This window comes from Trachurus trachurus, assembly GCF_905171665.1.
Source record: "Trachurus trachurus genome assembly, chromosome: 13".
NCBI lineage: Eukaryota > Metazoa > Chordata > Actinopteri > Carangiformes > Carangidae > Trachurus > Trachurus trachurus.
In genome coordinates this window covers 9,058,761-9,085,372 of record NC_139892.1, presented here as the reverse complement: position 1 = coordinate 9,085,372, position 26,612 = coordinate 9,058,761, and the positions used below count along the sequence as shown (strand labels likewise).

The 26,612-nt window shown below is 41.2% G+C and overlaps 1 protein-coding gene across 1 annotated transcript in view; it reads right to left on the bottom strand.

Annotated features, from left to right (window-relative positions):
* The window catches only part of rap1gap2a (RAP1 GTPase activating protein 2a), a 102,516-nt gene extending 76,693 nt beyond the window's left edge, over window positions 1-25,823 (bottom strand). Inside the window, exons 1-2 of the mRNA XM_083985846.1 lie at window positions 25,322-25,823; window positions 18,132-18,167 (exon numbers count right to left, since the gene is read on the bottom strand). Of these exons, the coding sequence (XP_083841972.1) occupies window positions 18,132-18,167; window positions 25,322-25,365 (80 nt within the window). The 5' untranslated portion in view covers window positions 25,366-25,823. The remainder of the gene's footprint in view (window positions 1-18,131; window positions 18,168-25,321) is intronic.
* Between the last annotated feature and the right edge of the window lie 789 nt (window positions 25,824-26,612).

Genomic DNA, 26,612 nt, shown 5'->3' with positions numbered 1-26,612 from the left:
ACACCAGTGGCGACTGCTGGTCTTTAAAAGAATACTACAGAATGAATGAATGAATGAATGAATGAATGAATGAATGAATGAATGAATGAATGAAAGGAGTAACAAAACTAATTTAAACTTGAACGAGGAAATGTGAGAATTATGTTAAACCGAAACGAGGAAATGCTATAATTGTGTTTTATTCACAGTGTATGTTGGTAATGGGCTATATCACCAAGCAAATACTAGGAAATGAGCTGCAGTTTGTCTCAGGAGTTCACTTGGAAAAAAAATCCACAATGGGAATGAACTCGAAAACCCTCCGGTGCCAGTGTGTGTTTCAAAATAGCTGTCAATCCACACTCAAATACTGTAAATGCTGGAGAAACTGTGGCCCACACATTGGTAATCAGACCCACATATCTGGCTATGCCCCAAAACTGGAAGCATTCTGGAAGAAAGTGTTTGAAACACTTAATAAAATATTTGGTGGAAATATTACAATGGACCCAATGGTGGTCCTACTAGGTCTACTACCAAGAGGTATGGAAGGAAGAGCCAAAAAATATATCTTACAGCAACAGCAATTAAATGCATTACAGTAAGGTGGTTGAAGCCTGACCCTCCAACACATAATATGTAGACTGAAAAAATAAAGGAAATATATCAAATGGAACAAATAACATATTCCCTGAGACTTCAAAAACATATATTCACTAAAAGGTGGAGCCCTGCTATGGGTATACTGATATAATTCTATTTCTTTTATTTCATCTTGCTTTATTCTATTTTATTTTATATTTTTCTTTGTCACTATAGTCTCCGTCTCTTTTGTTTTACCATTACTGTTAAACAGCAGATATGATGAATATGATTCTGTACATGATTTTGAATGAAACTTAAATAAAAACTAAGTAAAAAAAAAAAAAAAAAAGCGATTCGGCTTTTAGACGGATCCTCCAATCATCATGCAAAAGCCCAGCGTCCAGCATTTATCCAATGACCCTATAGTTTTGCAGTGAAGAAAACGATTCTCTGCAGCCCCATTGGAGTCCATGGACTCCAATGGGGCGCTTCAACAGGTTTCATGCGCTGTGACGCCGCAGGAATGTACAAGAAGAAAATCATGTGAGTCGACCTGCTGTGATAAGTAGCTGATTCTGAACTCGTCTTAAGAGTTGAATGCATTCTAATGCATTTTTAGTCAATGAAATGTAAATGCAACAGTATACTGTAGGCTTCATATTTGACCTTTTATTTTTTTTTTTTGACATTTTAGAGGAAGCAGATTTTCTCTTGCAGTCCTGGAGCAATCGCCTCTGGTTTACACTCAAGCAACTCCGGCCAAAATGGGTTATCTAAATGACTTTCATTTGCTATTGTCACTGGGAAACACAACATAGGCTACTAAAAATATCAAAGCCAAGCAGCCAAGAAAAGCAAACATGAGAACAAACCAGCAGCTGCTGCGACCATCAAGACTGTAGCTTTAGCCTTTAGCACGGTGTTTTGTAGCTACCAAGTATTTAGCCTACTTAGTAACAACATTTTATAGTGTTCTTGTTTTAAAGCAATACTTACCTTTCTGGAACTTTTGCACATTTCTTTGTCTAAGTTAAAATGCTATTAATAATCTGATGATACATTAAAATGTAAGAGAAACCCAACAGGGTTAAAAACTCATCATTTTTTCATTCTCATATAATTCTGAGAAAAGTCTGACCAATAATATTATTCGGTCCGATTAATAAGATTTGACGAGCGACCGAACCTACTTAATATGTAATCACTTTGTGCACCCCTCTCCTCCTCTCCCCCCTCCCGACCAGGAAGAACGCTTATTGACAGAGCAGTAGCAGGACACAGAGAGCAGAGGAGACTAGAGTCACAACACACAAGAAAGAAGGTTTTTGGAAATAAATAGTTTTTTAAAAGACCAATAACTGCAGCCGCAGCTGGTCGCGGAGTAATGTCTGATATTGTAACGTTGATAGTGATCAGCCCCGAGTGATACGTAAACACAGGAAGTCACATGTGTCTATAAAGCATCCAGTGCTAACGGCTAGGGGGCTAGGCTACTGTTAGCTCTGTGCTAACGGCTAGGCTACTGTTAGCTCAGTGCTAACGGCTAGGCTACTGTTAGCTCTGGGAGTTCTCAGCGGTCCGGACCCAATTGAACTCCGGACCGGCGCGGCTCGACTCGGCTCGGTCTGGATTTATTTTGGCCCTGAACCAGCGCATCAGGTGGCGCTGGTCCGGCCGCCAGCCCGGCTCGTTGAGAACTGTAATCTGTAACAATCACTTCCCCTGCGTCTCCAGTAGCAGTAGGCTAGCAACAGTTTATTATAAAACTCATCAGTCATCATCACTGAGTCCGTTTATACGGTTTAAAACTCCGGTGTTGTGTTTGTTTGTGTTGTTCCCGTTTCACTCGCGTTCCTGTTCTGTTTACCGTTGCCATGCCAACGCATGCAGCAGGGAGGGAGGGGGCTCGTGGAGCTGCGCAGGAGGGAGAGGTGGGTGGGACTTGTGAGGGAGGTGGAGCTGTTGATTTTCAAATGTTTGTGCTGTGCTGAGTGAAATGCCAGATCGGTAAGTATTGCTTTAAAGGAAGTTTTTACAGAAAATCATGAAGCTAATATCAAATCAATATGAATTTACTCAGCTACCAGTACATTTGATTAAATCTGCCAGCGACAGATAGTGTTTAAATAGAAATGAGCTGGTTTTGTGCACCTCTGTCTGAAACAAAGAACCCACTGTATCACATCTGAATAAGAACTTGAGGTGGCAAAATCTGCCACTGTTACTGTAAACAGCATGTGGACCTTGTGTGAACACAGAGAAGGAAAGGCGTTACAACACTAACCAAGTGACAAATTGTACAACAATGATTTCAATGTTATTAACAGTGTCTTTTTGTTATTTCCCATAAATCATTTTTGCACAAGTAGTAGTAGCCGTCTCTTTTGGAAAATGGTGCACATCTCCTTCTTCTGCATTCTCCATTTTCATCTTCTGCAACATGTAATTTGATTTCGTATAGTGACCGCCCGGGGATAAATTGCCATAAGATCTATCAACATAGGCTGTTGCCATCTTATAGCGGTTTATGACGATTCAAAGGCCAAACAAGGAAGGAGAGGCTGAGGCCGTATCTGCAGGTCTCTCATATGGAGATGAATTATTCCTTTGAGAGAAAATTGGGTTTGAACTCAGCCCTGCTGGAGCGAGACAGGCCCCTGTTCTCTGTGTGTGTGTGTGTGTTTATGTGTTTTTATATGCATATGAAACAGCGGTGAACGGAGACAAATGCAGCCTGAATATAGATTTCCCCCTTAAGTCCATTACTGACCGGGGAGAAAAAGAGCAAGGTGAGCCAATGAGAGTGAGTGATTATAAGCGATTTAAGTGCTGAGATCCAGACAGATACGGAGAAGGAAAAAAAAGAAAAAAACAATGACTTATTTGTGATAGCGAGCCTTCAAATGGCTTTTGAACGAGAGGAGGGGACGAGAACATCAGCTGCATTCTGCTCCACCATCTGTCAACAGCTTTTTTTCATGTGGTTGATTGAGAATGACCTCGCAGGGTCGCAGAGATGGCACGAATGCACTCACTGTCTCACAAACACACACAGTCTTATCCACAGGGGTCAAACTTTGCAAGAGAGGGAGAAAAAAAATGTCTCTCATAACCTCTTGTGCTTCCTCTGACCCTCTTTGTCCTCCTTTCTCTGCTTCTTCAGTCTTGCTTTTCCTAAGAGTAAAGAAAATCCATCTATTTTTTTCCCCCATCCCCCCTCTCACTCATTTTTTTTTCACTGCCATCCTCACCTTCTTCTCTCGCATCTCTGCCGTGTATAGCGTGGACACCAGTGCCACCAAAAGAAAAAAGATAACATCTCTCCTGGTCTATTATGTCTCCTTCCTCTCATCTAAAACCCTCGATCCCTTTCTCATTCCACCGAACCACGCAAACTCTCTCTCTCTCTCTCCATCCCTTCCCCTTCGCTCGTTCTCTTGCTCATTTTCTTGTGCTCACCTGCGTGTCTTTCAGGCGCTGAAGACACCAGAGCTGTAATTTGCCGCTAGCTTATGTCAAGTGTTTGTGTACAAAACAGCAACAGCAGCGGTCTTACAATACAACAAACATCCTGCCAGCAGCCAGGCCTCGTTAGGTTTTAAAAAAAAAAAAAGATTCCTGGAGACGCCGCGACAGAGAACAAACATCGAGATCAACTGTTTGGTCTCAAACGGCAGGTGAATTAACATAGACTGCAATCCTCATTAGTTACCATGTGATGCTGGGAATTTCCTCATTAAGGACATGTGCATGTTTTAGACCAGCCAATAAAAAAGACAAGCTGCCCTCTAAATGTCAGATTGTGTTTCAATTATCTGAAACACATTTATCCTATTTTGCCTTTTGACTATTAGCCATTCCCTCTCAGCATGTTCTCTTTTGCTTGGAGTGTCCTCAAACTCTGAATACTAACATTGTTAGATTGTTAGATGATAAATTGGATTTTATCCTCGTCTTTCTTAGTTTTGATTGCCTCTTGAAAAATATGAACCAAACTGAGGAGTGAATGAAACAGTAATGGTGCCCTGTACCTGCTAAGCTGTGATGATAATGAACTTTTTTGAATGACAGCTCCAGCTCATTATGCAGCACATATACACATACAGGTACAGTATGGAGCTGTTTCAGGTCTGCAGCATCAGTCTGTGGATCTTAAATCCTCAAAGAAAGTCAGCGAGGGCACTGGGGGTGAGGAGACTGACAGAAGAACAGGTACATCCTCTGATCCTCTGACCTGCTGGATGTCTCGTCTCCTTCACCCCCTGTGGGTATGGATGTTCATGTGGGCCTGCATTCAACAGTGTGTGTGTGTGTGTGTGTGTGTGTGTGTGTGTGTGTGTGTGTGTGTGTGTGTGTGTGTGTGTGTGTGTGTGTGTGTGTGTGTGTGTGTGTGTGTGTGTGTGTGTGTGTGTGTGCGTGCAGACATGGAGAGTGTGCATGCTTTTCTACCTGTTTTCCACAGCCCTCCTTGCCGCTCAGGGAGCCCTTTGCCTCTAAATAGGTGAGGGTCTATTTTATGAGCCCTTAACAGCCAGCACTCAGGCCAGATGGTGCGCTTATCAGCTACTCTGTGTGTGTGTCTGAGTGTGTGTGTGTGTGTGTGTGTGTGTGTGTGTGTGTGTGTGTGTGTGTGTGTGTGTGTGTGTGTGTGTGTATGTATACAGCGTCAGGCAGAAGGCAAGAAGTAAATATTTGTCAAAAGCAAAGAGACAGCTGGTTGTCTGGGGGACTTTGGAGTAACAAGACTGTCGCTTAATAAGCAGAGCACACACACAGTGACACAAGTGGCTATACATATTTTAGAGGCTGAGACAAGAGAGAAGAGAAAGAGGCGGGTTTTATGTTTTTCCTTTCCACATATAAGAAGACACACTGGGAAAATGGGAAAAATCGCTGCAGACGACGTAGTTGCACATGTTTTGGAAAAACCAGCTTGTTTGCTATGGGAGATATGAGCGGTGGCACTTCCACGCCTGTGAATAAAAATATGTGCCGCATGTGTTTAGCTGAAAGCATCGATTCTTAAAGGTGTTGTATTCATATTTTCGAGCACACTGCAAAAACTCAAAATCTTTCCAAGAATATTTGTCTTATTTCTTGTCAAAATGTCTCATTTCTTGTCAAAACTAATCTCTTTCCACTTAAAATAAGACTCATCACCTAAAAATGTACTTGTTTTAGATCATTTACACTTGTTTCAAACAAATTTTCACTTGAAATAAGTAGAAAAATCTGCCAGTGAAAGCAAGTTTTTTGTGCCTGTAATAAGAAAGAAAAACCTTCTCCACTATCAGATTTTTCTACTTATTTCAAGTGAAAATATGCTTGAAATAAGTAAAAAGTCTTAAAAACAAGCTACTTTTTAAATATGTATAACTATGTATGTATATGTATAAATATAGCCTACTTATTTTAGGTATAATTAGATTTGTTTAGAAATAAGACAAATATTCTTGGTAAGATTTTGAGTTTTTGCAGTGCAGATCCAGAGTATTTAAACCTGCATCAATATAGATAAATGGGGTTGATTTAGTGACAAAATTGACAGATACTATCACTTTATGCTGCATTATCCCTTTATTAGCTCAACAGTTCCTCTTTAGCTCCTTTCAGTGTGTTTTGGTTTAACAACCCACACCTTAATTGTTTTGGGACAGTCTCTCTGCTCCCAGGTGTCATTTTCATAAATAGCAGGTAGCTGATGACACAAAAAAAAACATCCTTAAAAATGACTCAGTATCAAAAGGTCAACAGGAGTAATTATCGTCTAGTTGGTGAACCTAGTGAAGCATTTAGCAAAGAGCTGAATATTTCCCTCAGGAGACGCTAAGATGAATGTTAATGTTGCTTCATAGCTACTGAATGAATAAACAGACAACTTTTTTTTTACAAGTTAATTACAAATTTGCTGAAATAAGTGGCAAACAAACAACTTGCCGCCACTGCATCCAAATTAGAAAAAAAAATGCAATTGATAAATGCAAATACTTTTGTATATGACAGACAATAAGTGGGTGTGGATTTAGTAGCTATTAGCATTGCAGCTATTTACTCACCCTGTAACAGGTGTTGGTAGCTATTTGCAGGGTCTCAAAGGTCCAGACCACATTAGTGCTGTACTGTAGGTTTGCAAATTATTTTTGCAAGTTGCAAACTGGATACAGCAACATTTGTAGCAGTATGTCAGTGCTTTTTTTGAGTTTGCAGTCTTTGTGCTCAAATAAGCTAAACACATCTTTCCCTCATCTTTTTTCCACAGTGCATTACAAAAAAGATGTTACTCCGAATAAAGACAGAGCTTATTTCACCACAGGAAATGTAAAATTAAACAAAGCAACAATAATAAAAAGTCAGTGTTTTCTGTTGCCTTTATCGTTTCCATCACATCTTTAATTAAAGATCTATCTCAGCGAATTGATGACAAGTAAAATTATTGCCACTCATCTTCTCTCGTGGTCAAAAAAAACCAAAAGTCCTCCCTTATCTCTCTCCATTATGCAGAACCTCAGTGCAGCCTCCACTGCGACACAATTAAATCAGATTTAACCTTGTTCGTGGCAGAAGCTCCCGTCCCTTACTGGTCCTCAGCCAGCACCAGCCACCTGATCATCCTTTAATGAAGCTGTCTCTCTGTCTCACCGTATCTGCAAACCTCTGGGCGTCGTGTTAATGCCTTTTAATAAAAGCATCAGAGTGCATGGGTGAAATGAAACTTCCCCACAGACAGCAGCGCACAGTTCTGGGTTATTACACAGGGCAGGTACAAAGTAGTGTAGGTGTCATGTTACCAGTCTTGTTGTGCTTTGCCCTGTGTGTCTTATCCTTGGACACACACACACACATGCAACCTCTACATCCGCAAGGAGGAGGTGGTGTTGGTGGTAGGGAACGCACTGCGGTCACTATGGGCAACCACGGCCACTGCAAGTCAGATTATCTCTCCACCAGTCATGTTTTGATGCACTGGCAATGAAGTCTGGCTGCAAGGCAAGATAACCAGGGCCTTTCACCATGGTAATGAACCATATTGGACCATCATCACTTCCCGCTGCCATGGCGACAGCCTTGGCTCCCTATAGGCCACTACATCATACATACAGTATGGCTGAAAGAAGAAAAAGGAAAAAAACAGGGTATTTATCTTGCTGTGTTAAATAGTACGAAGCCTGATGGGTTTAAAGAGCTGAATGTAGATGGAGGATGTATGTAAGTAGGCTACATATCCAGAATGTGCATGTGGCTGCTTCTTCCGCTGAGTTTAATGTTGATTGAACTAAATTATAAAACATGAGCACAACTCAAATGAGACATGATTACACATCTGTTTCTGGTCTTATCTAAATTGATGGATGTGCAGCTCATTTCTATTGGTTTAACTAGTGGGGGGGATTTAAAAAAAAATTAAAAAAGAAGAAAAAAGACTGCATTAGTTTCTTTGTGAATGTCATTAAATCACATGGAGCTCTTCCCAGTGTGAGCTCCAACAGGTGGACATGACGGTGGATCAGAGGCTGACGCTGATTTATCAAGCGTGAGAATAGAGAACTCACTCCCTCTAGTGGTCGTTTCTCGTCACAGCACACTGAGTTTCCTCTGAGACAAACTACATGCAGGTGGCTCCCTCATGTGGACACACCTGCAAACATGCTGGTTTTTATACCACGTGGGACGATTAGGTTATCTGACTAAGATTTTTCTCTTTTTTTCCCACAATGTTTTATTTGCAAATATAATGAGGTTTAACAAACACATGGCATAAATTCATTGAACATTGAACAGACCAGGGGTTACTACAGTACAGTTCATTGCCAGTCCTTTCAAAAGTCAAATTAAATGCAGTTTTCAACAGGTTGAGAGTCTTTGCAGCTTCGACAATGACTCATGAAAATATGCTTTTATGACCAAAAGAGACAAAGTTTCTTCTCTCTTGTCTCAGCCTCTAAAAGTAAATCAATCAAAGAAAAAAATTAATTGAGATAATTTTTTATCAATGCTGTGATCAGTGAGGCTATAAATTGTGAATTTGATCATTGGTTCCATTTAATTTTAAAAGAAAATCGAACTAAAATAAGATTAAATGTTATAATTATTTGGAAGAATGTATTTCAAAGATCAGAGGTGAAGTGATATAAGCATCTGAACTTTGTTGGAGTTGGAGGTGCGAGAGGAGAGGAAGTGTGACATCCTCCCCTCGGCTACTGAGGATGGGTGGGGTCCTACCACTTCCCACATCATACTTCTGACATGAAGCACCTCTTTAACCTTGTGGTCGGGGCTTCTCTACCTTGTTCTCATAAACAAACACAGACACACACTCACACTCATATAATCACCCGGAGGCGCAGGGGAAAGAAACTCACACACTCACTCACGGCCCTGGGGCTGTATTGTTTGAAAGAGTGAAGTGAAACTGGGCTACGAGGCGTGTGTCAATCCGTAGCTTACTACAGTATGTGTGTGTATAATGTACGTGTGCTCTCAAATTAACCCCGGCTTTCACCTGGGGCAAATAAACCCTGTCTGAAATCCTGTCCTCCATTAGCAATGCTCTGCTTTCCTCCATGCCACTGCCTGCAGGCTCGTATCAGCTTAGGTAATAGACTGTAACTGTGTGTACTCTATATCAACAACTGCTTCCAATAAGCAAAACACAATAAAGCTGACAGCTCATTAAAGCTGCATACAACCTCCCTGTGACTAATCATTGCTTCTTCTCTCTACGTGCAGCAGAGCAGAGCCTTGAGCTTTAATAAGCCATCTCCTATACCTAAAGTCAATATGATACCGGCAGCAGACGTTTGGTCCTGTGTTTGTTCGACGGCCACAACTCCCATCGTTCCCCGCAATATAGAGAGGGGCACCGGGAGATAGAGTAAATGCCAGGCTCCAGAAATAGCAGCAGCCCATTTGCTCTTTTCCATGATGCTGGCAGACAGATAACATTTACACCTGGCCCCACCGCCAAACTGGGCTAGACAACGATAAGGGGAGGGGTCTTTTTTTTTAAGAAGAAGAAAGGTCCCTCCTCTTATCATGCTCTAGTACTGCTCCTTTTCAAGAAGGCCTCTTTCATATTTTCTGAAAACCCATTTATCCCCTGACTCCAGTTCAATCTCAGCTTCGTTCTCATCCTGCCTGTCAGTCCACACAACAGTTCAACTAAGGTGGACTATAACTTATTTAACCCTTTTCTTATGTGTGAGAAAAATATATCAAATCAAATCTAACATTGCAGAGTTTGATGCGGTTCGAAAAGGGATATTAAAGCAGAAGTAAGCAGAATTTTTGTGTTAATATAAGTCTTAAATAGTTATATCTTCCGACAGCAATCACTTACATAGAGTGTTTGGTCCTAAACACGGGTCTGTCAGTCACTCTGCTCTGCTGTAAGCTGAGGAGAAAACTTCTTGTATACTTCCTTGTATCCTACAAGCTTTATCCAATGAGGAGAGAGAACGGCATGAAGGGCTGTGTGTGCAGCCAAGGGATGCACGTGAATGTGGTGACGTAGGGACGAGGACCAATAGATCCATGACGAGGGCGGGGGACTGCTAACTCCATCGGCTGACAAGAAGTTAGCCAAAACGACCGGATCGCTTACCTCTGCTTTAACAGGAAAATAGTGAATTTTATTGCTAACTTAGTCTAGAAATCAGATCAATCTATCACCCAGCTGCAGCCTTGTTCCTGAAAAGCAGAGAGGAAACACAACAGGTGCCTGTAGATCCGCATCACATAGCTGTCTGCAGCATGTCAGCTCGGACACACACACTAAGATGTAAGCTGCAGCTCTGCTTGATCCAGGCAGAGAGTGGCAGACATGAGGTGCGGGGGGAGGACAGGAATAATGTATGACAAGTATCAACGTCTAATTAACAGCAGTGCAGACTGCAGACTGTCTGGTGCAAACACACCCACACACGTTAAAGGGATACGCCAACATTGTTTTTTATGTGTCTGGCCTCACTACCGAGTCCATGACAGGCAGATAGACACCATCCTTTCAACTGTGCGTGCAGTAACAAGGAAGATGCGGGCAAAGCTGGCGCACCACTAATTAGCTTAGCTCAAACGCTGGAAGTGTATAGGTAGTGTTAGCCTGCCTCCACCTAAAGTCATCAGAGAAACTCTTCAGCAACTCTAAACGGAAACCGGCGGGCCGATCTTCGTCTCAGAGCTGACAAAACTCTCCGGTAAGGCATCTTGAGCGGTCAAATGCCGGTAACGGGACGAGATCGGTCAAAACGGAGGGTTCAAGCAAAGACGGTTTATTTTGGTTCAAGCTAGCTACATCGAGGGTAGGTTAGTTCCTATTTCAAAGTAAAAGCACTAATTCTATCATGGTTTTCTGTATGTAAAGGGCAACGGGTGTTTTATTTTTTGTGCGTTGGTCACAACGGCTAGCTTGAGTAGCGCCAAATTCGTCCAAACAAAATTGTAAACAGCTGGTATTTAGACAAATTAACGACACACTGCTGATCTAAACGGCTACTTTCTCGCCTAAAAATGTTTGAAACGGCGATAAAGTGATATATTTACGGAGTTTAGAGCTAAAATGAAATCAGCTTCTGACTGCTGATTTCGGCTCGGGTAGGAGGCAGGCTAACACTACCTATACACTTCCAGCGTTTGAGCTAAGCTAATTACGGGCGATACGGCTCTATCTCCTTTGTTACTGCACGCACAGTCGAAAGGATGGTGTCTATCTGCTGGTCATGGACTCGGGAGTGAGGCAAGACACGAAAAAAAAAGTTGGTGTATTCCTTTAATAACATTGTGGAAGGAGGCAGACGGATGGTTTCCAGTCAGAAAATCGGCAGATAAAAAGAAAAATTGTGGTTGAATCTAAAAAATAAAATAACAAATAAAGTTTTATGTTCCGATAAATCCACTGTGGTCACGCAGCAGAAACAGCAGCTCAGACGTGTGATAGCTTTTCTTATAGAAACAGATTTAACCGTCAGGCTGATACCCCATGTATCCTCCTCACACAACAAAGCAATCATCTGATCTGTATCAGCGCTGACTGAAGGACTTCAAGCCTGAAACCATCAAATATCCTGAACTGTCTGTGCTTTATTACCTTCTGCTCCCATATGCTGAGTCCAACACTGCAGGACCACAATTCAACTTAGCTTTCCTCTTTACTTTCTTATTAAATTCTCTAATCCAGCCTCCCCTCCCACCACGATACAGGATTTACATGCATTTTGCATCGTAGTGCACACACTGAGAAATCAACAGGTCTGCTGTTTAGAGACGCACAATGAAATCTACACTGGCACAAACGACAGCCCTGTGAAATATTATCACCTCTTAAAGGAGATTTGATTAATAGAGCAACTTGTACATAAAATAAAAGCAGCATAAGTGCTTCTCACCATAGATATCAGATCTTAAAGGAGCAAAAACTGTTTCATACTCAGCCACACAGTTTCTTAAAGAGTATTAACATTATATTAAAGCATTCACTGTCTCATCAAATTCCTATAAAGCTCTCAAAAAGCAGTAAATGTCAGTAAAAGACACATGTTTTGCGGCAAAATGCTACTCCAAAATGTGCAATATTGTATCAAAGCAGTCGAATCACATTACTTTTCCTGATACTAATAACTGTGCCATAATTAATAGATGTACCACGTTGTCTTTTTTGGTCATCTTGTGCAAAAGCAGAACGTAGCCTATCTTCTGAAACTGAAACAGCAGTAGGCTGTTTACTGAACATGTTGCACAACTGAAAAGTAACTCCTGTGCAGATAAAACAACAGGTTTGATGCCACAGAAAGGGAAACTGAACATGCAGACAGTGTGAAATTACACCGAAGAGGTGCAGCGGTTACTCACCACAGTTTGCGGGGCATCGTTCGTCGCACAGTGTTAACAAGCTGGTCAGGTGCAACCTCTCCCCCTCTGACTGTGGGCTTCGTCCTGTCTCTCCTCTATTGTCCCTGTTTGTCCACTTATAATATTCATTTACCCTCCACCAACACCACTTCAAGACAAAACAGATGCATGTGTTTGCTCACACACACACACACACACACACGCACACACTTGGAGTACACACAGGTGTGATTATTCAGTTATTAATGAGGTGCTGTGTGTATAGAGAGGGTGGATGGATCTCTTTGTAGTAACCGTGAGCAGAAGAGAGGAAGAGGAGGGCGGATTGGGGGATTAATGACAGAGGCGAGAGAGGAGGGAGAGAAAGTTGGAGCGAGGGAGGAATAAAGAGCTCACCGTGAACCGAGGGCAGGCAGGACAGACGAGGGAGAAGAGAACAAAATCAAATCCTCACATCTGTTGCCCTGCAGCCACAAACTTTGAAGTGAGCCATCCATCAGACGCTTTTGTTCCCTCAGCCTCCCACTTCCCCCTCACACCTTTCCCTTTTTGTCCTTCTCATCCTTGTTGGATGTATCCATCTCCCTGTGCAGTCCTCCCCTCTACAACTTCGTTGCAGGAGTTTAGCAGAACAAACAACTGAGTAAAATGAGTATATTTTAAGTCATCAATCACGAACATGACCAGCTGTGCATGTTAGGGCTGAAAAACCGCAGCAGCCACGCCGCACCTACAGCGCTGGTGTTATACAAATGAAGAGTGAATAATGAGAGCAGCTGAAGGGAAAGTCCAAATATCTGTCTTTTAGTGTACTCTCCTTTTTGTCTAAGTCTGCCCTTCCTCCCCTTCAATACTACATCCCCATCCGGAAAGAACCTATAGGTTTTAATATAGGTTTGAATATATGTGACATACATATATATATATTTCATATATGCAATATATATGGTCCATATATGGTGCATATATGTAGCATATATGCACAGATAAACTGCATATATGTTTCATATATGCAGTTTATATCCTCATGAGGATATATAGGATATATATATATATATATATGCGCATATATGAAACCTATATGCAGTTTATCTGTGCCTATATGCTGCATATATGCACTACTATATATTAGCATATATGCGTATACATGAAAACGGCCAATTTTATGTATGTCACCTATATTCAAACCTATATTAAAACCTGGTTCTTTCCATGTGGGTCGACTATATTTACCATACATGTACACCATATTCTGATTCTCAAGGAAATTTAAATCGAATGCAACTGGACTTGGTTATTTGTCCAGTTGCATTCGATTTAAATTTCCTTGAGACAACTATGACCTGGACAAATGAAAATATTCACAGGCCATACTCTGATTAAAGTCCATACTCTGGTTCAGGTAGCCTAATATTCTGCATAAGGTGTTACAGGAATATTCTCATTGACACGTTAACCAGCATATTGTAGATAAGCCAGGGATGTACACTAGTAGTGTAGACACATTCTTTGTCTTTTTATCCCCATCCAATCCAAACATTACATAATATCAATATCACTAAAAAACTACTGTATAGCTGACGTTTCTTGCCCTCCCCCCAAAATGACAACTCTTATTTGAATAGCCACATTTCCATTAGTTTAGTTTACACACATAAGTTCAACAGCTCTGAAACAGGGCAACTGTTGAATAATCCTGTGAAAACTAAACTGCAGTATAAAGTGTATAAAAGTCACAATAATGCTATGGCAATGTCTTATTAGGAAGATGATCTTATTCAGGTTCATATCAGAGTACTGCAGTGCATGTAAACACAGCCACTGTTTTATACATTTCAGAAAGGCATAATTAGCACTACATGATACTTCCATGTGCACCTAAGCTCTCAACAGATCATGAATAAAGGATGGTAAGTGTCATTAATGAATGTTATACAGATTCCAACCAAGCCTGTCAGTACATCAAGCATTTGTGTAACCTTGCAAAACCCTGCAAAATACGTATATCTCTGATCCTCTCTTATCTGAGCTCGTCTCTGCAACGCTTTCTTACATCTAACACCTGAATCCGACAACACGCACAAACACACGTCAGTGCTATTCAGCATCCGGGCGCAGTCAGGAGCAGCTCAAGCAGGAGTCACGACGCACTCATTCATATTCAGAGCCACTCCAGAGTAGACGGTCTAATGACACCTGGCCAGGGACCGAGGGAGACATGCGTGAGAACGCCGCAGATAACAGATGAGTCTCTGAGTAATTTTTTATTTTGGGAGCCAAGGCTTTATGTCTGAAACACATAGCTGACTACAAACCTGCCTTGTTTAGTATTTCATCAATACAGCCGCCAGAGTCCAAGTCCAGCATCTTAATCGTGTGTCTCATACGTATATTCATGTTGTTATCGGACGGTTTGACTTTGACCAAAGACTCTGACCAACAGAAACTTCAGAGACCAAGTTTAAGAACAAACACTGTGATGAGCCTCAACATAAAACTCCCTCTACATCTTGAAATGTTGTTTATCTTCTTATTCTGTAGAAATCCAAGAAAATCACTTATTCTCAAGGGTAAAAAAACAAATGATGAAGCTGCAGCCAGATCAGCTCCTAATTAACTCAGAATAAAACCCTGGATGTCTGGTGTAGAAATGCTGCTTATCCACACTCCAAAAAAATATATTATTTCTTTCTCATCACATCCATCTGTAATTCAAGCACTTAAATGGTTGTTTGTAAGAGAAGATGTTATAATGTTCCTCCCAAACAGCTTTTAGAGAGTGAAAAGATGGGTCAAGGCCAACTGGTGAGCATACTAATTCAAGTTGAAGAAAATGCACAATAGAGACAAGAGTTGATGTTTAACCCTATAATGTTTCTTCTGGTATGATAAGTAAACAGCTATTAATGCGAACTCTGGTCATGTAGCGATGTCGCACACTCCTTTAAAGTGAAAAAATAAATCTGCCACAGCACAAAGATTTCAGAAAGATCACATTGGGTCATTTTCCCTGATTAAAGAGCAGAATCCTGTCTTATTCATATTTTTTCTTTTAAATAGGTATGTTTTTATGATAAAATACTCTTAAAAATAAAATTAAAAGAAAACTTTTTTGCAGTTTCATTGAAACGATTGTGTTTCTCAATAGATGCTGCATGCAAGTTATGTCAAAAAGTAAATACAAGAGTGTTCGACAGGTTGCACATTCATGACAGAGTCGGAGTGACGGTGGTGTTTATGTGCTTCCATCGGCTGGATAATGAGGGATGTAGTAGATACAGATAGAGTTAATATAAACTGCCACACACACACTCACACACACACACGGAGGCCCTTCACCTCCCATCACTACGGCAACCTCCATTAGCGGGGTTTGCCGGTGGTTTGTTTCAACAAAGACAAGCTCCTCACACATAATAATATCCTCAAAGAACATCACACGAAGCAGGTACACAGCTGAGTAAATGATATTCACATTCGCTCTCCACTCCCATCCTGAATTCATTTGACTAAAGAGCTGCTACGTGCATCATCAAACAACCACTACGCAGCTCTTGCACAACTCAGAGTCTCCACATGTCAACATTTCTAGTGCTACTTCTTCTTATTGCAGCTTCAAAACATAACAGAAGCTCCAAATTACATGGTAGACATAATCACTTCTTGTTTTCAAAACAAAGACAATGGCCACACCGAGAGTGAGCAATGGCATCAATCTAATGAAATCAAGCATCAACAAAGTAAGTGGTGGAGCAGCTTTGCAGATTAAAGTTTTTACTGTAGCATATGATCGATCAAATTTGATTTCGTTCTTACAGTAAAAGCAACATAATGTGGGAAAATGATTCCTCTGTGGTTGACAAATGGGACAGAAAAGGCCTATTACACATGTCTAGTGTGGGTATGTGCCTGTGGAAGAAAATAAGAAGAACCAGAGGCGAGTCGGGGGAAGAAAGGGAAAAAAAAAAAAAGGTTTGAATTCATGTGGAGGATTTTTGCTTTGTTGGTGGCGACGAGTGACTCACAACGCTGTTTTACAGAGCATCAGTAAGATGTGAGATCTGACAGGGCTGCAGACAGTCTGACACGATGCACCATTGTTCATCCCACTCTCATCCTGCCAGTGTAGGTCTGAACAACATGTCAGTAGAAAAACTGTGAAGTGCCTATTCAGAAAATCTACCCAGGAAGCACCATGAAGTCTGGTGGGTAAAAAACTTGTGTTTTTGCATGGATGCTGCTTATTGGAAAAACATGTATATCAACCTTAAAGGGATAGTTCAACATTTTGGCAAATTGGCCCATTGCCATAATCCCTATAGTTTTAGCAGTAGGTTCGTTACCTTTAACTGTCAGTGCAAGCTATTTAAAGAACGGCGGAGCAGAGCCGTGAGCTGCTCAGAGCTACGTTACGGAGGCTCATGGGATTTCTTGGTTTCCCTCATCAAACTCATCAAATACACAATCCAACAACTCCAAAACGCTCTGGTGGACAAGTTGTGACCTGCACATTCACCACGTTATGAGATAATAACAGAACGTTACCAGACAGAGTTGTTTTAGAGGGAAATTCATGCAAAACCGCTGATGTGCTTTCCCGTCAGGGGCAGTTTTTCGGGAAGCAGTTTCTGCATATGCCTAGAAAACAACTCCAAGCAGCTCACAGCTCTGCTCCACCGTTCTAAATATATCTTGCACCGACAATTAAAGGTAACGAACCTACTCCTAAAACTATAGGGATTATGGTAATGGGCCAATTTGCCAAAATGTTGAACTATCCCTTCAATATTTAAAACTATAAGTCTAACTACAAGTAAATAGTTTGAACTGTGGTCCATCAGTTGTATTTTCACATGTAAGCTATATAGAAAAACAATTTTTATTTGCTCATTTCTTTTCTTGCCAGTATGTTTTTCGGTGTGTGATTGATGCACGTTCTGACCTTTGGCCTGACCAACCAAGTTAAACCATCTCTGCTAACTGTTAGCACTCGGACAGAGCGGTCATGTTGTTATTTGAGCACATTCTTTTATGCCAAATGCAGTGAGGCCTTTGAGGGGTCCTGGACAAGATTTACCAGGGTGTATATGGTTAATATAGAGTAAAGGAACATTTGCATAAAGTCATATATTAGTCTATTATTTGAATCACACCTGAATAATTTGTGATTAATCAGGATTAAATGTTTTAATCAACTGACAGCCCTAATAGAAAAACATCATTGTTGATGATGTCTTTTGTTTTAGCTTTGATTAATATTCAATTTATATTACCTGTAAAATGAAATATATAATCTATTCATACATTTTCTTCTATCTCTCCCTCCTAAAGCACAGAGGAGTGTGAGTGTTATGAATCCTGAGGTTTGTCTGCACATCTTCAAGTAAAATGTCAAACAGTAAAAAGTCTGCGGTATCATCACAGCAAATCAATAGTTTGAGGTTTCACTTAAAATCAATCAACATGATGGAAAATAAGTGGAAATAGGGCTCAGGTTGCAAGAAGCTTTTACTGTAAGATCCCATGATGCAGCCTCAGTCCTCATTTTGTGAACCACTACACATCCGTGCTTCCCAGGAATTTTCTCCACAAGCACATTTACAGAAACGGTGGCCTTGTGTGACTCACTTAGACCAGAACATGCACTTCTCCCTGGTACTGAGATATGTTTGGGAAATGAAGAGTAGAAGCAGAAAAAAAACAGGATTTAAAGAAGAACTTACCGAGATTTCAGGGCAGCCAAAGTGGACTTGTCGATCCTGGAGAAGGACAAAGACACACACACACACACACAAGAGAGAGAGAGAAACATTATTGATCACTTCCCTGATACAAATTGCTCACAAACAGCAGTTAAATTCTTTGCTCCAAGTGTTCTTGTTTTACAGTAACAAGGATGCAAACACCGGAAGACTTGCAAATCGAGATGGTGAGGCTGAGGCGTGACATTCATGCATGGTGTAATTAATGGGTCCCATGAGTGCTGTGGCATTTTGAACAATGGTCATTAAATGTGTGATTGCTGCTCCTGTCACACTTCCATTCACTTGTCTTGCACCCAACCAGTGTGCAAGTGAAGTTTTAGGACAACTCTATTTTCCTATATAGTCACTGGAATTTACAAGTGTACTGTCCGAAATTAAAATAATGTCTTTTAAATCCTAATTTAAATCCATTTAGTTGATCTACTGGGTTCCTCAATATTTCCTGCAGGACAGTGTTATCTATCTATCTATCTATCTATCTATCTATCTATCTATCTATCTATCTATCTATCTATCTATCTATCTATCTATCTATCTATCTATCTATCTATCTATCTATCACATCAGTTGGTGTTACTATAGGGCTATAGGTTGTTGATCAGCATACATGTTGTGTAAACCATAAACCACAGACTTGCAATGAATTATAAACAGGAATATCAACGTTTCTTATGTGTAAAAAAGACAGTTATCAGTATTTTTGGTAGGGCTTGGAGAAATTAAGCTAACCAGGTCATGAAATCCCAAAATAAATGCACCAATTTCCATTAATTATCTAATTCATACAGAACAGATAAAGCCTGAAGCGCAGTTAGTGTATAGCACAGATGAGTATCAGTGTGGAGTCAGTGGCAGGGACGATTTACAGCTGCTCAGACTGGTTGTAGGAAGCCTCGTGTTTATGCGGGCTTTATTCATGCTTCACTAAGAAGTGTTCATACTAACAACATGGAAAATCCGAGCAGGTCAAAATTCACAACTTTTCAGCTCACCTGCTGTTTACTGCTCATAATGGCAGCACATTAGGCATCTAACTGTGCATTTTGTTCATCATCATTTGCATGTGTGTATGTGTGCGTATGTGAGTGCTCAGTGCTTAATTTAGATTATTGTAACATGCGTCACTAAGTAAGACATTCATTCCTTAATCTCATTAATTTGGAGGCTGAAGTGTGCAGAACACTGAAGCCTGATGTGTTTCATGCAAATGCAACATTCAAAACAGATATATATATAGTATATACACACACATACATGAACAAAGCGCACAAGTAAAGAGCGAGTGCTATTTTTACTTCACCAGCACCCAAACCTGCATGTTTTGAATATAATTTGAATGTTTCACCAGTGTTTTTTGAACGATATCATTGTGCAGTGCAGTGCGGTGCTGCGTCACAGCAGCGGGAACAGACGCAGAGCAAAGAGGACTGAGGTGGTTCTGTGACGGTGCAGGTCATCTCATTAACCCGCTCTGGCCCCCGAGGTTCATACTGAGCTACAGTTTATACAAATGCTTGCGCGATGCATTTTAAAACATGTCAATCAGCAGAACTGCAGTAGAGCAGTTACACACCATGGTGACATCTTACTGCCTCGACAGGATCTGACGCCCTCTTTCATATTGTGATGCAGCTGTGTATATCTCTGCTGCTCTCACACGTTTCATCTCCACAAAGTTAAGACGACGACACACCACCACTACCCACCTCACGTCTGAGTCATCCAACTGATCAAACCGTCATGTGTATAAGCTTCATTCAAATTCAAATTCAAATTCAAAACAACTTCATTAATCCCACAAGGGGCAATTCATTTTGAGCAGCAGGTTGTCTTGGTTTATATGGCCAAATGGCCCACAATAGATAGTCAATAAATAAATAGTCAATACAACACACATCGGACAACATGGAGCTTGGGATGGATGATAATATGAAAAAAAAGTTTTTAAGAAATAAAGAATAGAATAAAATAAAAAAACCCTATGAGGAATTTAAAAGTCTGAGTGCAGAGGGGACGAATGATTTAGAGAAGCGATTAGTTTTACACATAGGAAGGGCATAACGGTGCCCTGAAGGCAACAGAGCTAATTAGATTTTTTTTTTCTCATTTTTGTTCATTTTGCTCATATAACGTTGATTATGTATGCACTTTATCTCCTTTTTTTCTATGTTTATTTGTTAGCCATAGAAATTTGTCTTGTTGTAATTTGTTATAGGGGTGGAACTTATGTACAAGCCAACCGGCTTCGTTCCCTCCGTGCACCATTGAATTTAAATGTGTGCTAAATAAATAAACTCTAAATAAACTCTAATTCACCTGCAAGGACATGGTTGGGGGAGGCTAACATGCTCTCTGCTTTTCGGAGGATTTGCTGGTTGCAAAAGGAACTTAAATCTCTTAGTTTTACTCTGGTAATCTTAGAGCAGAACTTAACGATACTAGTCAGTTCTGTTTCTGTCCTTGACTGAAAGACAATGAAACCAAAACGAAAAACACACGAGGCGCTTGATAAATGCTTGATAAAAATGACAGAGTATAACAGGCCTGACAGAGAAAGAATTTAGTTTCCTGAGAAGATGAATTCTCTGTTGTCCTCGCTTCACTATAAAATCTGTATTCACATCAAATTTGAGATGGTCGTCAAAAAAGGTCCCCAAGTATTTATATATGATGACACAATTTCAACTTAGATATAAGATAATGATGGGAATAGTAAAATTGTGTGTGTACCGTGTGTGTACCGTGTGTATGAACTATCTGCACACATGTGATAGCTCAATGAATCTTCAGATACAAGTATTAATGCTACACAAGATGGTCTTCTACTGCGCCTAACTTGTTCAGACAATTACAAAACTGAAAACTTGCGTATAAACTTTCACAGTGAGATCACAATGTGAATGTGCAGGTGGATGGTTGATATAAATGACAAAGGAAAAGTCCAGATGACACCAGTACGTTTGGATTCATCCTCAAACCCGGCTGTTGGTGTGATAACACCATGACGTTGAATGCGCTCCATGTTTTTTTTCCCCATTTACTATCATTGAGTTGAATATTACTGTAAGAAGGCACATTTATGTACACGTCATCTGTCTTGGCTGTATACAGAATGTAATCTGGTAAAGCCTTTAAAATCTTCTGAGTAATCCACTAGACAAGCTCTGCTTATGCTTTAAATTAGGATGAGTTTGCCTGCAGAACTGATTTATCCTGCTTAAGAAGTCTTTTCATCTCATATTCAGCCTTCAAGACATCTTTAAAGGGACAGTATGGGACTTTATTGGCTTTTTATTGACAAAAATCAAATATCGCTTTCATAAATACGTATTTCACTGAAGTGGAATCGCGCCCGCATACAAACGAGCGCTTTCTCGTACCTTAGAATGAGATGTTACAAGTCGTTACAAACATACAGGGGGGGGTTCACCGAACCTTCTCTGCCATGTTGAATCGCCATGTTTTACGTTCAGTGTCACCGTGGCTGTAAGTAACCTCAAACTCGGGCCGCCGGAGCTTCTCGGCTCGGGGAGAAAGTTTTCCAGACAGCGCCTGTTAAAACTGTCACCACCGTGTAGCTAGTGTGAGGAAGGACGGAGGCACTGGTGTTGCCTTCAGGTGCAGTCAGACACCTGAATGACGCCGTGAGTGACGCCGTCGGCAAACCAACTGGATGTTATTTTACTCGACGAGAGAAAGCCGGTAAAACGTGGGTCAGGTAAACAATACGACATCACCATGACAACATATTGTCACGCCTGTATTGTTTTGCCTCGTGCTGGCGGACCGTTTGTTTACATAGAGGCTTGTTTATCCTGATACATGCAGCGTGTGTTGTTTTTCTGACTTCTGCCCGAGTTTACGTAAACGCAACAGCAAGAATACGTGCCGACATGCAACCGCACCGCTAGATGGGGGTAAATCTCACATACTGTCCCTTTAAGAAGAAAAACCTCAGCCAATAAGATAATTCCACCTCTCTTTCTAATACCCGAAAAAAAGGGTATTCATTTTACAAACAGTCTTTATCGACTTTTGCATTTTTTTTTATATCATGATAATAAAGAAAATGAATTGTTAAGAGGTTTTTTCACAGTTTGTCAGTTTATTCGATTAGGAGAAATCATCCTTTTGTCATCCTGGTACAGCTTGGTCATGGCTGAAGCAGCAGACTCTGATGTCCTGATCCTACGTTTTTCCCATAATGCAACTCAAGATTACTTAAGCAATATATCACGAACGGTTACCAATAATGACAATATGAAAGAGGAATACGCAATCAATTTCATGTAGTTTTATTCAACCAGAAATAGCCTACATATTATCAAATAAAATAGCCCCACTGTGAAAAAAATAGTCCCACCTCTCCGGACGTTAGCTCCAAGTTAGCTCTGCATCTCGTCTTTTCCTCATCTTTTTTTTCAGGTGAAAGTCACTGCTCAATCCCCTCTACCATTGTTAACCCTCCCCGAGGTGAAAGTTAACCTTAAACATGTGAATTCAACTACTTTAGTCAATTTTTTAACATTGTAAAAACCAGGGCCGGCCCAAGCCTCCATGGGGCCCTAAGCAAAATCTTTATTTTGGTGCCCTCTATTACTGCCAATAATAGGCTACTATTTAATTTTCATAATCTGTCATTATGAATCATCATATCCTGACAGGTTTTTACCCATCTATGGTTTTTATTCTGAAATGGCACCAAATTCAGCTAGAAGTGCAGTCTGCAGTTGATTTACATTTAGTATTTAAATTGATATAGTACTAGGATACTGAATGTCACCTAAAGGTCGACTAAAAGTTACAAAATAAACCAAAAGACAATGCATTTACTGTAAACACATCATCTGCTCTTTACATTTTTGGGTTTTGCAACAGCAAAGTGCAACAACAATTTGAAATGTAACAACAATTAAGTTTCTCCAAGGGTCGACAGAAGTTACGCACTACAATTTAAAAAAAATACTTGCCCTTTGGGGGCCCCTCAATGGTCACGGGGCCCCAAGCAGGTGCTTATACTGCGTTCAAGACACTCGGAAGTCGGAAAAAAACGAGCTCCAAGTTGTAAAAAATGAATTGAACGGCGTCGAACTCGGAAATTACGGGTCGGAAACTCAGGTATCATATCAGAGCTCCGAACGTCTTAAACGGTTAGAATTTAGACATTTTAAGTTATTTGTTGAGGTTTGAATGCATATTTGTGTATTATTGCAGTAGCCTATATGAAATACGTTTATATTTAGCTGTGATTGTTGTATGGTGTGAAATTGTGGTCATCGTATGTGACGGGAATAACGTTTAACTGTTATCAAGGTTATAACATTATATGTGCACTCATCTGCGGCGTCTCCTCTCCTCCAAAATAGACATAATTTACTGCTGCATTTATTTTTCGTATTCAGCTATGAGCCACGATATGCCAAACTTCCTTCAGGTATCCATGTTTTTTTTTCTCCCGAGTTCGCAATGATGTCGGAAGTCGTACATTTTCGAGTTGGGATTTCCGACCTCCGAGTTGTTATGAATGCAGCATTAGTTTGCTTATGTCTTGGGCCAGCTCTGGTAAAAACACTGACTGTCTTTTGCTATGGACTGCAACAGTCCGTTGTCATGGATACATGACAACAACTTCCATTCATACCAGTCAAACGTGCCTGACGCGGAGTGATAGCCTATGCTGTGATGAGGCTTTAGAATAGTAGCCTATGCTCATTATACCATGGTTAACTACCAATCAGATCGCCGGATTTCACCTTTCCGTTTTATAATTCTTGAATAATTCCTTCCAGAGCCGCATACAACCGTTGACAGGTGACAGAGTGCTAAAGAAATAGTCTCAGTTTTGTTTTCAGCTGTTATCTACTGAGCCTGTTAATTAAAGCAGAAGTAAGCGATATTTTTGTGTTAATATAAGTCTTAAATAGTTATATCTTCCGACAGCAATCACTTACATAGAGTGTTTGGACCGAAACACGGGTCTGTCAGTCACTCTGCTCTGCTCTGAGCCCAGGAGAAAACTTTTCTCGTATCCTACAAGTTTTATCCAATGAGGAGAGAGAACGGCATGAAGGGCTGTGTGTGCAGCCAAGGGACACCATGAATGTGGTGACGTAGGGACGAGGACTGTTATGGTGCGTTCAAGGCAGCCCGTAACTCGTGTTTTTCCGACCTGTGAAGTCGTACCAGTTTGATCTGGTACGAGTTCACGGGTCGGAAGTTACGACTGGCCGTTATAGTGACTTTCACAGGTAAAACAGGTCGGAAAAACACGAGTGGGTTGCCTGGAACGCTACAAAGTCGTAAGTCGTGACTTGAAGCTGTAATTTACGGTTTCAAAAGCCTGCCTGGAACGCAGCATTACCCAAAACGACCAGATCGCTTACTTCTGCTTTAATCATGTAGGCCTAAAGTGGTGCTGATGATGAGCCTGTGTCTGTCTGCAGGTCACTCCAGTCGGTCTGGCAGGACTCGCTGCCTCGGCCCAGCTGGGAAGGTTAAGTGCTCTGAAGCGGCTCTTCAACGTCAGAACGAGAAGCAGCAGGGGAGCCAGCAACAAAAAAACACTGCATCCGAGTGTGTCGGTGCATTCAGAGCTAAATGGGCTCCCTGGCAGCTTCTTCTTCAGAGCTGCATCATGGGAACTTTTCTCCACCAATAGAGCAGGAAAAAACACACAACCAGAGAGAGAGAGCCACAGTGTCCACACACAGTCCCATAATGAGGGACAATGGCAGAAACAAAGCAGACTGTTATCCCTGACTGATTGTTATCCCTCCCTGAATGGAGACAGCACAGAGTGTAACTGTACCACCACACACACACACACACACACACACACACACACACACACACACACACACACACACACACACACACACACAGGGTTAGAGGTGTGATACAGAGGAGCAGACCAGGCCCTCCACCCATCCTTCCTTTTGCGATTAAAAAACCGCACATTTCTGTATCACACATACACACACGCCCATAACACCTGCAAACACACACTTCAGCAGCACAATGCATGATTCTAACTAACTGCACACAGACATTATGATAATATGCACATTGATCACAAGCATGTGCAAACATAATGCAATCAGTCACAAACACACAAACCCACATTAGCGTCCAATGAAAAGAAAACATACCATCCAAATCCTCCAAAGGACACGCTTCTCCTCCTCCTCAGCATTTTGTCAGACTGAACTTCTCAGCAGTCTCTCTCCCTCTCCCTCTCTTTCTCTCTGTCAGGCTCTCTCCTCTGGGGAATGTGTGCTCTGCTGTCAGTCTTTCTCTCTTCACTATGTACCGTTGCACTTTGTCTGTCTCTCTCTGGCCCCAGTCTCCCTACAACTCCCTCCTCCCACTTTCTCTCTCTCTCTTTTTCTCTCTCTGGTCTCGTCTGCTTTACTTCTTTCTTTTTATTCTGTTTTATTTTGTTCACTTCTTCTTCTTCTTCTTCCTCTTCTTTTTCCCCACCTGCCTCTCCAGAGCTGTCGTTCTCCACTTCAGCCACTTGACCAGTCAGCTACAGTACCTTCCTGAAAACAAACTGCTTGCTCTCTGGCTTTCACAGGCTGTTAAACACACACACATCTGACTCCAACAGGTAGACTGAGGTGCGCACTGTACACACACAAACACACACACACACACGTCTGCGGGGAGTAAGGGGGGTGGAGCAAGGTGGGGAGGGACCATAATCTCCCATCTGACCTTCTGTGTTTGTTTCCCACGCACGTTCTGCAGATGCACGTTCAAATTCTTCAATAGCTGTTAATGATCACAACCAGCTATGATGACACCTGTAGTCCGCCCGCATGACCACCACCAGGAAATGTGGCCACTTCCTGTGCTGTGTGTGTGCCACCCTGCCCTCGGTGAGTCTATACTGACTTACTATATACACACACACGGTGGCCACTACCAGTTCACACTCACGGTGGTAGGCCTATATATGCAAAAACAACCCCCGAACGGCCAGAGAAGATAAAAAAGATATCGCGAATACGATACACTACTCCACTGCACATGAGATCTACGGCCTGATACATTAAAAATAACTCTGAGATCAGGTTTCAAGCCAAATGTTTCAAATGTCTTTTTCGTTTTGACATGGATTGTGCAGCCTGAAGGTCAGGTTCGCACAGGCAGGCCTGACTCACAATATTAAAAATACATTGCAGGAGTAACTTAGGGGGTTATGTGTTGAATGGAAAATCTGCCTTCATACAGAGTGCAATATTCTGCTATTAAAAGAAAACACAAGCTCTGTGAACAGCTGTGTGGAAGGCTGCAACATACGCACTGAAACCTCTCACGCTGTGACCAAAGGGAGTGTCCTTCCTCCTCCTCACTCCAGAGTTGACAGGTCGCACACTCTCAGAGTTAACGTTCAACACATAACTATCACCTACTGAAACAACTCAAGAGGTTTCA